General features: G+C 60.0%; 1 protein-coding gene across 3 annotated transcripts in view; it reads left to right on the forward strand.

The window, feature by feature from the left end:
- LOC140399860 (sorting nexin-32-like) overlaps positions 1–14,098 on the forward strand; it is a 66,077-nt gene that overhangs the window by 32,094 nt on the left and 19,885 nt on the right. For all 3 annotated transcript variants that reach the window (XM_072489322.1, XM_072489324.1, XM_072489323.1), the window contains exons 9-10: positions 79–118; positions 261–347. In XM_072489322.1, coding sequence (XP_072345423.1) covers positions 79–118; positions 261–347 — 127 coding nt within the window. The remainder of the gene's footprint in view (positions 1–78; positions 119–260; positions 348–14,098) is intronic.

Here is a 14,098-nt window from a genome sequence, read left to right on the forward strand (position 1 = left end):
GTTAAATTAAGTTTTCAGCATGATCAGTGAGGTTAACTTCCCCATTCACACTTTCTCTCCCCCTTTCTTTCTTCGCAGAAACTTCCTCAAACTTGCAGAACTTTTTGAGAAGCTCAGGGTAAGGAGCAATAACTTCCTCTCATTTCAGTTCTGGTGTGCAGTGTCATTACCCAATCCCACATTCCCCTCCGCTATAACTCTCACTGCCTGCAGCAAACCAATGGCTCAATGAGGCTTGAACCATCTCTGTTACTCCCCAGAAACTGGAAGGTCGGGTAGCCTCTGACGAAGACTTGAAACTGTCCGACTTGTTGAGATATTACATGAGAGACTCGCAAGCTGCGAAGGTAAGTATCCACCTTTTGTCACCCACTGTATATTTCCAAACACCCACAGGCTCTCTTCATCGAACACTCAAGTGTGGGTCTCCTTCATTCTGAAGGTGCGGACTCTCACTGGGGTACAGACTCCCCCTCCTCTCCTGAAGGTGCTGACTCTCACTGGGGTACAGACTCCCCCTCCTCTCCTGAAGGTGCGGACTCTCACTGGGGTACAGACTCCCCCTCCTCTCCTGAAGGTGCTGACTCTCACTGGGGTACAGACTCCCCCTCCTCTCCTGAAGGTGCTGACTCTCACTGGGGTACAGACTCCCCCTCCTCTCCTGAAGGTGCTGACTCTCACTGGGGTACAGACTCCCCCTCCTCTCCTGAAGGTACAGACTCTCACTGGGGTACAGACTCCCCCTCCTCTCCTGAAGGTACAGACTCTCACTGGGGTACAGACTCCCCCCTCCTCTCCTGAAGGTGCTGACTCTCACTGGGGTACAGACTCCCCCCTCCTCTCCTGAAGGTACAGACTCTCACTGGGGTACAGACTCCCCCTCCTCTCCTGAAGGTACAGACTCTCACTGGGGTACAGACTCCCCCTCCTCTCCTGAAGGTGCTGACTCTCACGGGGGTACAGACTCCCCCTCCTCTCCTGAAGGTGCTGACTCTCACTGGGGTACAGACTCCCCCTCCTCTCCAGAAGGTGCTGACTCTCACTGGGGTACAGACTCCCCCTCCTCTCCTGAAGGTACAGACTCTCACTGGGGTACAGACTCTCCCTCCACTCCTGAAGGTGCTGACTCTCACTGGGGTACAGGGTCCCCTACTCTCCTGAAGGTGCTGACACTCACTGGGGTACAGACCCCCTCCTCTCCTGAAGGTGCTGACTCTCACTGGGGTACAGGGTCTCCCTCCTCTCCTGAAGTTGCTGACTCTCACTGGGGTACAGGGTCCCCTCCTCTCCTGAAGGTGCTGACTCTCACTGGGGTACAGACTCCCCCTCCTCTCCTGAAGGTGCTGACTCTCACTGGGGTACAGACTCCCCCTCCTCTCCTGAAGGTGCAGACTCTCACTGGGGTACAGGGTCCCCCTCCTCTCCTCAAGGTGCTGACTCTCACTGGCGTACAGACTCTGCCTCCTCTACTGAAGGTGCTGACTCTCACTGGGGTAGAGACTCCCCCTCCTCTCCTGAAGGTGCTGACTCTCACTGGGGGACAGGGTCCCCCTCCTCTCCTGAAGGTGCTGACTCTCACTGGGGTACAGGGTCCCTCCTCTGCTGAAGGTGCTGACTCTCACTGGGGTACAGACTCCCCCTCCTCTCCTGAAGGTGCTGACTCTCACTGGGGTACAGACTCCCCCTCCTCTCCTGAAGGTGCAGACTCTCACTGGGGTACAGGGTCCCCCTCATCTCCTGAATGTGCTGACTCTCACTGGGGTACAGGGTCCCCTTCTCTCCCGAAGGTGCTGACTCTCACTGGGGTACAGGGTCCCCCTCCTCTCCTGAAGGTGCTGACTCTCACCGGGATACAGACTCCCCCTCCTCTCCTGAAGGTGCTGACTCTCACTGGAGTACAGACTCTCCCTCCCCTCCTGAAGGTGCTGACTCTCACTGGGCTACAGACTCCCCCTCCTCTCCTGAAGGTGCAGACTCTCACTGGGGTACAGGGTCCCCTCCTCTCCTGAAGGTGCTGACTCTCACTGGGGTACAGGGTCCCCCTCATCTCCTGAACGTGCTGACTCTCACTGGGGTACAGGGTCCCCTTCTCTCCCGAAGGTGCTGACTCTCACTGGGGGACAGGGTCCCCCTCTTCTCCTGAAGGTGCTGACTCTCACCGGGGTACAGACTCCCCCTCCTCTCCTGAAGGTGCTGACTCTCACTGGAGTACAGACTCTCCCTCCCCTCCTGAAGGTGCTGACTCTCACTGGGGTAAAGGGTCCCCCTCCTCTCCTGAAGGTGCTGACTCTCACTGGGGTACAGACTCCCCCTCCTCTCCTGAAGGTGCTGACTCTCACTGGGGTACAGGGTCCCCCTCCTCTCCTGAAGGTGCTGACACTCACTGGGGTACAGACTCCCCCTCCTCTCCTGAAGGTGCTGACTCTCACTGGGGTACAGACACCCCCTCCTCTCCTGAAGGTGCTGACTCTCACTGGGGTACAGGGTTCCCTCCTCTCCTGAAGGTGCTGACTCTCACTGGGGTACAGACTCCCCCTCCTCTCCTGAAGGTGCTGACTCTCACTGGGGTACAGGGTCTCCCTCCTCTCCTGAAGGTGCTGACTCTCACTGGGGTACAGACTCTCCCTCCCCTCCTGAAGGTGCTGACTCTCACTGGGGTACAGGGTCCCCCTCCTCTCCTGAAGGTGCTGACTCTCACCTGGGGTACAGACTCCCCCTCCTCTCCTGAAGGTGCTGACTCTCACCGGGGTACAGGGTCCCCCTCCTCTCCTGAAGGTGCTGACTCTCACTGGGGTACAGACTCCCCCTCCTCTCCTGAAGGTGCTGACTCTCACTGGGGTACAGACTCCCCCTCCTCTCCTGAAGGTGCTGACTCTCACTGGGGTACAGACTCCCCCTCCTCTCCTGAAGGTGCTGACTCTCACTGGGGTACAGACTCCCCCTCCTCTCCTGAAGGTACAGACTCTCACTGGGGTACAGACTCCCCCTCCTCTCCTGAAGGTACAGACTCTCACTGGCATACAGACTCCCCCCTCCTCTCCTGAAGGTGCTGACTCTCACTGGGGTACAGACTCCCCCCTCCTCTCCTGAAGGTACAGACTCTCACTGGGGTACAGACTCCCCCTCCTCTCCTGAAGGTACAGACTCTCACTGGGGTACAGACTCCCCCTCCTCTCCTGAAGGTGCTGACTCTCACGGGGGTACAGACTCCCCCTCCTCTCCTGAAGGTGCTGACTCTCACTGGGGTACAGACTCCCCCTCCTCTCCAGAAGGTGCTGACTCTCACTGGGGTACAGACTCCCCCTCCTCTCCTGAAGGTACAGACTCTCACTGGGGTACAGACTCTCCCTCCACTCCTGAAGGTGCTGACTCTCACTGGGGTACAGGGTCCCCTACTCTCCTGAAGGTGCTGACACTCACTGGGGTACAGACCCCCTCCTCTCCTGAAGGTGCTGACTCTCACTGGGGTACAGGGTCTCCCTCCTCTCCTGAAGTTGCTGACTCTCACTGGGGTACAGGGTCCCCTCCTCTCCTGAAGGTGCTGACTCTCACTGGGGTACAGACTCCCCCTCCTCTCCTGAAGGTGCTGACTCTCACTGGGGTACAGACTCCCCCTCCTCTCCTGAAGGTGCAGACTCTCACTGGGGTACAGGGTCCCCCTCCTCTCCTCAAGGTGCTGACTCTCACTGGCGTACAGACTCTGCCTCCTCTACTGAAGGTGCTGACTCTCACTGGGGTAGAGACTCCCCCTCCTCTCCTGAAGGTGCTGACTCTCACTGGGGTACAGGGTCCCCCTCCTCTCCTGAAGGTGCTGACTCTCACTGGGGTACAGGGTCCCTCCTCTGCTGAAGGTGCTGACTCTCACTGGGGTACAGACTCCCCCTCCTCTCCTGAAGGTGCTGACTCTCACTGGGGTACAGACTCCCCCTCCTCTCCTGAAGGTGCAGACTCTCACTGGGGTACAGGGTCCCCTCCTCTCCTGAAGGTGCTGACTCTCACTGGGGTACAGGGTCCCCCTCATCTCCTGAATGTGCTGACTCTCACTGGGGTACAGGGTCCCCTTCTCTCCCGAAGGTGCTGACTCTCACTGGGGTACAGGGTCCCCCTCCTCTCCTGAAGGTGCTGACTCTCACCGGGATACAGACTCCCCCTCCTCTCCTGAAGGTGCTGACTCTCACTGGAGTACAGACTCTCCCTCCCCTCCTGAAGGTGCTGACTCTCACTGGGCTACAGACTCCCCCTCCTCTCCTGAAGGTGCAGACTCTCACTGGGGTACAGGGTCCCCTCCTCTCCTGAAGGTGCTGACTCTCACTGGGGTACAGGGTCCCCCTCATCTCCTGAACGTGCTGACTCTCACTGGGGTACAGGGTCCCCTTCTCTCCCGAAGGTGCTGACTCTCACTGGGGGACAGGGTCCCCCTCTTCTCCTGAAGGTGCTGACTCTCACCGGGGTACAGACTCCCCCTCCTCTCCTGAAGGTGCTGACTCTCACTGGAGTACAGACTCTCCCTCCCCTCCTGAAGGTGCTGACTCTCACTGGGGTAAAGGGTCCCCCTCCTCTCCTGAAGGTGCTGACTCTCACTGGGGTACAGACTCCCCCTCCTCTCCTGAAGGTGCTGACTCTCACTGGGGTACAGGGTCCCCCTCCTCTCCTGAAGGTGCTGACTCTCACCGGGGTACAGACTCCCCCTCCTCTCCTGAAGGTGCTGACTCTCACTGGAGTACAGACTCTCCCTCCCCTCCTGAAGGTGCTGACTCTCACTGGGGTAAAGGGTCCCCCTCCTCTCCTGAAGGTGCTGACTCTCACTGGGGTACAGACTCCCCCTCCTCTCCTGAAGGTGCTGACTCTCACTGGGGTACAGGGTCCCCCTCCTCTCCTGAAGGTGCTGACACTCACTGGGGTACAGACTCCCACTCCTCTCCTGAAGGTGCTGACTCTCACTGGGGTACAGACACCCCCTCCTCTCCTGAAGGTGCTGACTCTCACTTGGGTACAGGGTTCCCTCCTCTCCTGAAGGTGCTGACTCTCACTGGGGTACAGACTCCCCCTCCTCTCCTGAAGGTGCTGACTCTCACTGGGGTACAGGGTCTCCCTCCTCTCCTGAAGGTGCTGACTCTCACTGGGGTACAGACTCTCCCTCCCCTCCTGAAGGTGCTGACTCTCACTGGGGTACAGGGTCCCCCTCCTCTCCTGAAGGTGCTGACTCTCACCTGGGGTACAGACTCTCCCTCCCCTCCTGAAGGTGCTGACTCTCACTGGGGTAAAGGGTCCCCCTCCTCTCCTGAAGGTGCTGACTCTCACCGGGGTACAGGGTCCCCCTCCTCTCCTGAAGGTGCTGACTCTCACTGGGGTACAGACTCCCCCTCCTCTCCTGAAGGTGCTGACTCTCACTGGGGTACAGGGTCCCCCTCCTCTCCTGAAGGTGCTGGCACTCACTGGGGTACAGACTCCCCCTCCTCTCCTGAAGGTGCTGACTCTCACTGGGGTACAGACACCCCCTCCTCTCCTGAAGGTGCTGACTCTCACTGGGGTACAGGGTTCCCTCCTCTCCTGAAGGTGCTGACTCTCACTGGGGTACAGTCCTCCTCCTCTCCTGAAGGTGTGACTCTCACTGGGGTACAGGGTCCCCCTCCTCTCCTGAAGATGCTGACTCTCACTGGGGTACAGGGTCCCCCTCCTCTCCTGAATGTGCTGACTCTCACTGGGGTACAGGGTCCCCTTCTCTCCCGAAGGTGCTGACTCTCACTGGGGTACAGGGTCCCCCTCCTCTCCTCAAGGTGCTGCCTCTCACTGGGGTACAGGGTCCCCCTCCTCTCCTCAAGGTGCTGACTCTCACTGGGGTACAGGGTCCCCCTCCTCTCCTGAAGGTGCTGACTCTCACTGGGGTACAGGGTCCCCCTCCTCTCCTGAAGGTGCTGACTCTCACTGGGGTACAGACTCCTCCTCCTCTCCTGAAGGTGCTGACTCTCGCGAGGGTACAGACTCCCCCTCCTCCCCTGAATGTGCTGTCTCTCACTGGGGTACAGACCCTCTCCTCTCCTGAAGGTGCTGACTCTCACTGGGGTACAGACTCCCCCTCCTCTCCTGAAGGTGCTGACTCTCACTGGGGTACAGGGTCTCCCTCCTCTCCTGAAGGTGCTGACTCTCACTGGGGTACCGACTCTCCCTCCCCTCCTGAAGGTGCTGACTCTCACTGGGGTACAGGAACCCCCTCCTCTCCTGAAGGTGCTGACTCTCACCTGGGGTACAGGGTCTCCCTCCTCTCCTGAAGGTGCTGACTCTCACCGGGGTACAGACTCCCCCTCCTCTCCTGAAGGTGCTGACTCTCACTGGGGTACAGACTCTCCCTCCCCTCCTGAAGGTGCTGACTCTCACCGGGGTACAGGGTCCCCATCCTCTCCTGAAGGTGCTGACTCTCACTGGGGTACAGACTCCCCCTCCTCTCCTGAAGGTCCTGACTCTCACTGGGGTACAGGGTCCCCCTCCTCTCCTGAAGGTGCTGACACTCACTGGGGTACAGACTCCCCCTCCTCTCCTGAAGGTGCTGACTCTGGGGTACAGGGTTCCCTCCTCTCCTGAAGGTGCTGACTCTCACTGGGGTACAGTCCTCCTCCTCTCCTGAAGGTGCTGACTCTCACTGGGGTACAGGGTCCCCTCCTCTCCTGAAGGTGCTGACTCTCACTGGGGTACAGGGTCCCCCTCCTCTCCTGAATGTGCTGACTCTCACTGGGGTACAGGGTCCCCTTCTCTCCCGAAGGTGCTGACTCTCACTGGGGTACAGGGTCCCCCTCCTCTCCTCAAGGTGCTGCCTCTCACTGGGGTACAGGGTCCCCCTCCTCTCCTCAAGGTGCTGACTCTCACTGGGGTACAGGGTCCCCCTCCTCTCCTGAAGGTGCTGACTCTCACTGGGGTACAGACCCCCTCCTCCCCTGAAGGTGCTGACTCTCGCGTGGGTACAGACTCCCCCTCCCCTGAATGTGCTGTCTCTCACTGGGGTACAGACCCTCTCCTCGCCTGAAGGTGCTGACTCTCACTGGGGTACAGACTCCCCCTCCTCTCCTGAAGGTGCTGACTCTCACCTGGGGTACAGGGTCTCCCTCCTCTCCTGAAGGTGCTGACTCTCACCGGGGTACAGACTCCCCCTCCTCTCCTGAAGGTGCTGACTCTCACTGGGGTACAGACTCTCCCTCCCCTCCTGAAGGTGCTGACTCTCACCGGGGTACAGGGTCCCCTTCCTCTCCTGAAGGTGCTGACTCTCACTGGGGTACAGGGTCCCCCTCCTATCCTGAAGGTGCTGACTCTCACTGGGGTACAGACTCCTCCTCCTCTCCTGAAAGTGCTGACACTCACTGGGGTACAGACCCCCTCCTCTCCTGAAGGTGCTGACTCTCACTGGGGTACAGGGTCTCCCTCCTCTCCTGAAGGTGCTGACTCTCACCGGGGTACAGACTCCCCCTCCTCTCCTGAAGGTGCTGACTCTCACTGGGGTACAGGGTCTCCCTCCTCTCCTGAAGGTGCTGACTCTCACTGGTGTACAGGGTCCCCCTCCTCTCCTGAAGGTGCTGACTCTCACTGGGGTACAGACTCCCCCTCCTCTCCTGAAGGTGCTGACTCTCACTGGGGTACAGACTCCCCCTCCTCTCCTGAAGGTGCTGACTCTCACCTGGGGTACAGGGTCTCCCTCCTCTCCTGAAGGTGCTGACTCTCACCGGGGTACAGACTCCCCCTCCTCTCCTGAAGGTGCTGACTCTCACTGGGGTACAGACTCTCCCTCCCCTCCTGAAGGTGCTGACTCTCACCGGGGTACAGGGTCCCCTTCCTCTCCTGAAGGTGCTGATTCTCACTGGGGTACAGACTCCTCCTCCTCTCCTGAAAGTGCTGACACTCACTGGGGTACAGACCCCCTCCTCTCCTGAAGGTGCTGACTCTCACTGGGGTACAGGGTCTCCCTCCTCTCCTGAAGTTGCTGACTCTCACTGGGGTACAGGGTCCCCTCCTCTCCTGAAGGTGCTGACTCTCACTGGGGTACAGACTCCCCCTCCTCTCCTGAAGGTGCTGACTCTCACTGGGGTACAGACTCCCCCTCCTCTCCTGAAGGTGCTGACTCTCACTGGGGTACAGACTCCCCCTCCTCTCCTGAAGGTGCAGACTCTCACTGGGGTACAGGGTCCCCTCCTCTCCTGAAGGTGCTGACTCTCACTGGGGTACAGGGTCCCACTCATCTCCTGAATGTGCTGACTCTCACTGGGGTACAGGGTCCCCTTCTCTCCCGAAGGTGCTGACTCTCACTGGGGTACAGGGTCCCCCTCCTCTCCTGAAGGTGCTGACTCTCACCGGGATACAGACTCCCCCTCCTCTCCTGAAGGTGCTGACTCTCACTGGAGTACAGACTCTCCCTCCCCTCCTGAAGGTGCTGACTCTCACTGGGCTACAGACTCCCCCTCCTCTCCTGAAGGTGCAGACTCTCACTGGGGTACAGGGTCCCCTCCTCTCCTGAAGGTGCTGACTCTCACTGGGGTACAGGGTCCCCCTCATCTCCTGAACGTGCTGACTCTCACTGGGGTACAGGCTCCCCTTCTCTCCCGAAGGTGCTGACTCTCACTGGGGGACAGGGTCCCCCTCTTCTCCTGAAGGTGCTGACTCTCACCGGGGTACAGACTCCCCCTCCTCTCCTGAAGGTGCTGACTCTCACTGGAGTACAGACTCTCCCTCCCCTCCTGAAGGTGCTGACTCTCACTGGGGTAAAGGGTCCCCCTCCTCTCCTGAAGGTGCTGACTCTCACTGGGGTACAGACTCCCCCTCCTCTCCTGAAGGTGCTGACTCTCACTGGGGTACAGGGTCCCCCTCCTCTCCTGAAGGTGCTGACTCTCACCGGGGTACAGACTCCCCCTCCTCTCCTGAAGGTGCTGACTCTCACTGGAGTACAGACTCTCCCTCCCCTCCTGAAGGTGCTGACTCTCACTGGGGTAAAGGGTCCCCCTCCTCTCCTGAAGGTGCTGACTCTCACTGGGGTACAGACTCCCCCTCCTCTCCTGAAGGTGCTGACTCTCACTGGGGTACAGGGTCCCCCTCCTCTCCTGAAGGTGCTGACACTCACTGGGGTACAGACTCCCCCTCCTCTCCTGAAGGTGCTGACTCTCACTGGGGTACAGACACCCCCTCCTCTCCTGAAGGTGCTGACTCTCACTGGGGTACAGGGTTCCCTCCTCTCCTGAAGGTGCTGACTCTCACTGGGGTACAGACTCCCCCTCCTCTCCTGAAGGTGCTGACTCTCACTGGGGTACAGGGTCTCCCTCCTCTCCTGAAGGTGCTGACTCTCACTGGGGTACAGACTCTCCCTCCCCTCCTGAAGGTGCTGACTCTCACTGGGGTACAGGGTCCCCCTCCTCTCCTGAAGGTGCTGACTCTCACCTGGGGTACAGACTCTCCCTCCCCTCCTGAAGGTGCTGACTCTCACTGGGGTAAAGGGTCCCCCTCCTCTCCTGAAGGTGCTGACTCTCACCGGGGTACAGGGTCCCCCTCCTCTCCTGAAGGTGCTGACTCTCACTGGGGTACAGACTCCCCCTCCTCTCCTGAAGGTGCTGACTCTCACTGGGGTACAGGGTCCCCCTCCTCTCCTGAAGGTGCTGGCACTCACTGGGGTACAGACTCCCCCTCCTCTCCTGAAGGTGCTGACTCTCACTGGGGTACAGACACCCCCTCCTCTCCTGAAGGTGCTGACTCTCACTGGGGTACAGGGTTCCCTCCTCTCCTGAAGGTGCTGACTCTCACTGGGGTACAGTCCTCCTCCTCTCCTGAAGGTGTGACTCTCACTGGGGTACAGGGTCCCCCTCCTCTCCTGAAGATGCTGACTCTCACTGGGGTACAGGGTCCCCCTCCTCTCCTGAATGTGCTGACTCTCACTGGGGTACAGGGTCCCCTTCTCTCCCGAAGGTGCTGACTCTCACTGGGGTACAGGGTCCCCCTCCTCTCCTCAAGGTGCTGCCTCTCACTGGGGTACAGGGTCCCCCTCCTCTCCTCAAGGTGCTGACTCTCACTGGGGTACAGGGTCCCCCTCCTCTCCTGAAGGTGCTGACTCTCACTGGGGTACAGGGTCCCCCTCCTCTCCTGAAGGTGCTGACTCTCACTGGGGTACAGACTCCTCCTCCTCTCCTGAAGGTGCTGACTCTCGCGAGGGTACAGACTCCCCCTCCTCCCCTGAATGTGCTGTCTCTCACTGGGGTACAGACCCTCTCCTCTCCTGAAGGTGCTGACTCTCACTGGGGTACAGACTCCCCCTCCTCTCCTGAAGGTGCTGACTCTCACTGGGGTACAGGGTCTCCCTCCTCTCCTGAAGGTGCTGACTCTCACTGGGGTACCGACTCTCCCTCCCCTCCTGAAGGTGCTGACTCTCACTGGGGTACAGGAACCCCCTCCTCTCCTGAAGGTGCTGACTCTCACCTGGGGTACAGGGTCTCCCTCCTCTCCTGAAGGTGCTGACTCTCACCGGGGTACAGACTCCCCCTCCTCTCCTGAAGGTGCTGACTCTCACTGGGGTACAGACTCTCCCTCCCCTCCTGAAGGTGCTGACTCTCACCGGGGTACAGGGTCCCCATCCTCTCCTGAAGGTGCTGACTCTCACTGGGGTACAGACTCCCCCTCCTCTCCTGAAGGTCCTGACTCTCACTGGGGTACAGGGTCCCCCTCCTCTCCTGAAGGTGCTGACACTCACTGGGGTACAGACTCCCCCTCCTCTCCTGAAGGTGCTGACTCTGGGGTACAGGGTTCCCTCCTCTCCTGAAGGTGCTGACTCTCACTGGGGTACAGTCCTCCTCCTCTCCTGAAGGTGCTGACTCTCACTGGGGTACAGGGTCCCCTCCTCTCCTGAAGGTGCTGACTCTCACTGGGGTACAGGGTCCCCCTCCTCTCCTGAATGTGCTGACTCTCACTGGGGTACAGGGTCCCCTTCTCTCCCGAAGGTGCTGACTCTCACTGGGGTACAGGGTCCCCCTCCTCTCCTCAAGGTGCTGCCTCTCACTGGGGTACAGGGTCCCCCTCCTCTCCTCAAGGTGCTGACTCTCACTGGGGTACAGGGTCCCCCTCCTCTCCTGAAGGTGCTGACTCTCACTGGGGTACAGACCCCCTCGTCCCCTGAAGGTGCTGACTCTCGCGTGGGTACAGACTCCCCCTCCCCTGAATGTGCTGTCTCTCACTGGGGTACAGACCCTCTCCTCGCCTGAAGGTGCTGACTCTCACTGGGGTACAGACTCCCCCTCCTCTCCTGAAGGTGCTGACTCTCACCTGGGGTACAGGGTCTCCCTCCTCTCCTGAAGGTGCTGACTCTCACCGGGGTACAGACTCCCCCTCCTCTCCTGAAGGTGCTGACTCTCACTGGGGTACAGACTCTCCCTCCCCTCCTGAAGGTGCTGACTCTCACCGGGGTACAGGGTCCCCTTCCTCTCCTGAAGGTGCTGACTCTCACTGGGGTACAGGGTCCCCCTCCTATCCTGAAGGTGCTGACTCTCACTGGGGTACAGACTCCTCCTCCTCTCCTGAAAGTGCTGACACTCACTGGGGTACAGACCCCCTCCTCTCCTGAAGGTGCTGACTCTCACTGGGGTACAGGGTCTCCCTCCTCTCCTGAAGGTGCTGACTCTCACCGGGGTACAGACTCCCCCTCCTCTCCTGAAGGTGCTGACTCTCACTGGGGTACAGACTCCCCCTCCTCTCCTGAAGGTGCTGACTCTCACTGGGGTACAGGGTCTCCCTCCTCTCCTGAAGGTGCTGACTCTCACTGGGGTACAGGGTCTCCCTCCTCTCCTGAAGGTGCTGACTCTCACTGGTGTACAGGGTCCCCCTCCTCTCCTGAAGGTGCTGACTCTCACTGGGGTACAGACTCCCCCTCCTCTCCTGAAGGTGCTGACTCTCACTGGGGTACAGACTCCCCCTCCTCTCCTGAAGGTGCTGACTCTCACCTGGGGTACAGGGTCTCCCTCCTCTCCTGAAGGTGCTGACTCTCACCGGGGTACAGACTCCCCCTCCTCTCCTGAAGGTGCTGACTCTCACTGGGGTACAGGGTCTCCCTCCCCTCCTGAAGGTGCTGACTCTCACCGGGGTACAGGGTCCCCTTCCTCTCCTGAAGGTGCTGATTCTCACTGGGGTACAGACTCCTCCTCCTCTCCTGAAAGTGCTGACACTCACTGGGGTACAGACCCCCTCCTCTCCTGAAGGTGCTGACTCTCACTGGGGTACAGGGTCTCCCTCCTCTCCTGAAGTTGCTGACTCTCACTGGGGTACAGGGTCCCCTCCTCTCCTGAAGGTGCTGACTCTCACTGGGGTACAGACTCTCCCTCCCCTCCTGAAGGTGCTGACTCTCACTGGGGTACAGGGTCCCCCTCCTCTCCTGAAGGTGCTGACTCTCACCTGGGGTACAGGGTCTCCCTCCTCTCCTGAAGGTGCTGACTCTCACCGGGGTACAGACTCCCCCTCCTCTCCTGAAGGTGCTGCCTCTCACTGGGGTACAAGGTCCCCCTCCTCTCCTCAAGGTGCTGACTCTCACTGGGGTACAGGGTCTCCCTCCTCTCCTGAAGGTGCTGGCTCTCACTGGGGTACAGACTCCTCCTCCTCTCCTGAAGGTGCTGACTCTCACTGGGGTACAGGGTCCCCCTCCTCTCCTGAAGGTGCTGACTCTCACCTGGGGTACAGGGTCTCCCTCCTCTCCTGAAGGTGCTGACTCTCACCGGGGTACAGACTCCCCCTCCTCTCCTGAAGGTGCTGCCTCTCAGTGGGGTACAAGGTCCCCCTCCTCTCCTCAAGGTGCTGACTCTCACTGGGGTACAGGGTCCCCCTCCTCTCCTGAAGGTGCTGACTCTCACTGGGGTACAGACTCCTCCTCCTCTCCTGAAGGTGCTGACTCTCACTGGGGTACAGACCCCCTCCTCCCCTGAAGGTGCTGACTCTCGCGAGGGTACAGACTCCCCCTCCTCCCCTGAATGTGCTGTCTCTCACTGGGGTACAGACCCTCTCCTCTCCTGAAGGTGCTGACTCTCACTGGGGTACAGACTCCCCCTCCTCTCCTGAAGGTGCTGACTCTCACTGGGGTACAGGGTCTCCCTCCTCTCCTGAAGGTGCTGACTCTCACTGGGGTACAGGGTACCCTCCTCTCCTGAAGGTGCTGACGCTCACCTGGGGTACAGGGTCTCCCTCCTCTCCTGAAGGTGCTGACTCTCACCGGGGTACAGACTCCCCCTCCTCTCCTGAAGGTGCTGACTCTCACTGGGGTACAGACTCTCCCTCCCCTCCTGAAGGTGCTGACTCTCACCGGGGTACAGGGTCCCCCTCCTCTCCTGAAGGTGCTGACTCTCACTGGGGTACAGACTCCCCCTCCTCTCCTGAAGGTGCTGACTCTCACTGGGGTACAGGGTCCCCCTCCTCTCCTGAAGGTGCTGACACTCACTGGGGTACAGACTCCCCCTCCTCTCCTGAAGGTGCTGACTCTCACCGGGGTACAGACACCCCCTCCTCTCCTGAAGGTGCTGACTCTCACTGGGGTACAGGGTTCCCTCCTCTCCTGAAGGTGCTGACTCTCACTGGGGTACAGTCCTCCTCCTCTCCTGAAGGTGCTGACTCTCACTGGGGTACAGACTCTCCCTCCCCTCCTGAAGGTGCTGACTCTCACTGGGGTACAGACTCCCCCTCCTCTCCTGAAGGTGCTGACTCTCACTGGGGTACAGACACCCCCTCCTCTCCTGAAGGTGCTGACTCTCACTGGGGTACAGGGTTCCCTCCTCTCCTGAAGGTGCTGACTCTCACCGGGGTACAGGGTCCCCTTCCTCTCCTGAAGGTGCTGGCTCTCACTGGGGTACAGACGCCTCCTCCTCTCCTGAAAGTGCTGACACTCACTGGGGTACAGACCCCCTCCTCTCCTGAAGGTGCTGACTCTCACTGGGGTACAGGGTCTCCCTCCTCTCCTGAAGGTGCTGACTCTCACCGGGGTACAGACTCCCCCTCCTCTCCTGAAGGTGCTGACTCTCACTGGGGTACAGGGTCTCCCTCCTCTCCTGAAGGTGCTGACTCTCACTGGTGTACAGGGTCCCCCTCCTCTCCTGAAGGTGCTGAC

Source organism: Scyliorhinus torazame, chromosome 24 (genome assembly GCF_047496885.1).
Source record: "Scyliorhinus torazame isolate Kashiwa2021f chromosome 24, sScyTor2.1, whole genome shotgun sequence".
NCBI classification, from domain to species: Eukaryota; Metazoa; Chordata; class Chondrichthyes; order Carcharhiniformes; family Scyliorhinidae; genus Scyliorhinus; species Scyliorhinus torazame.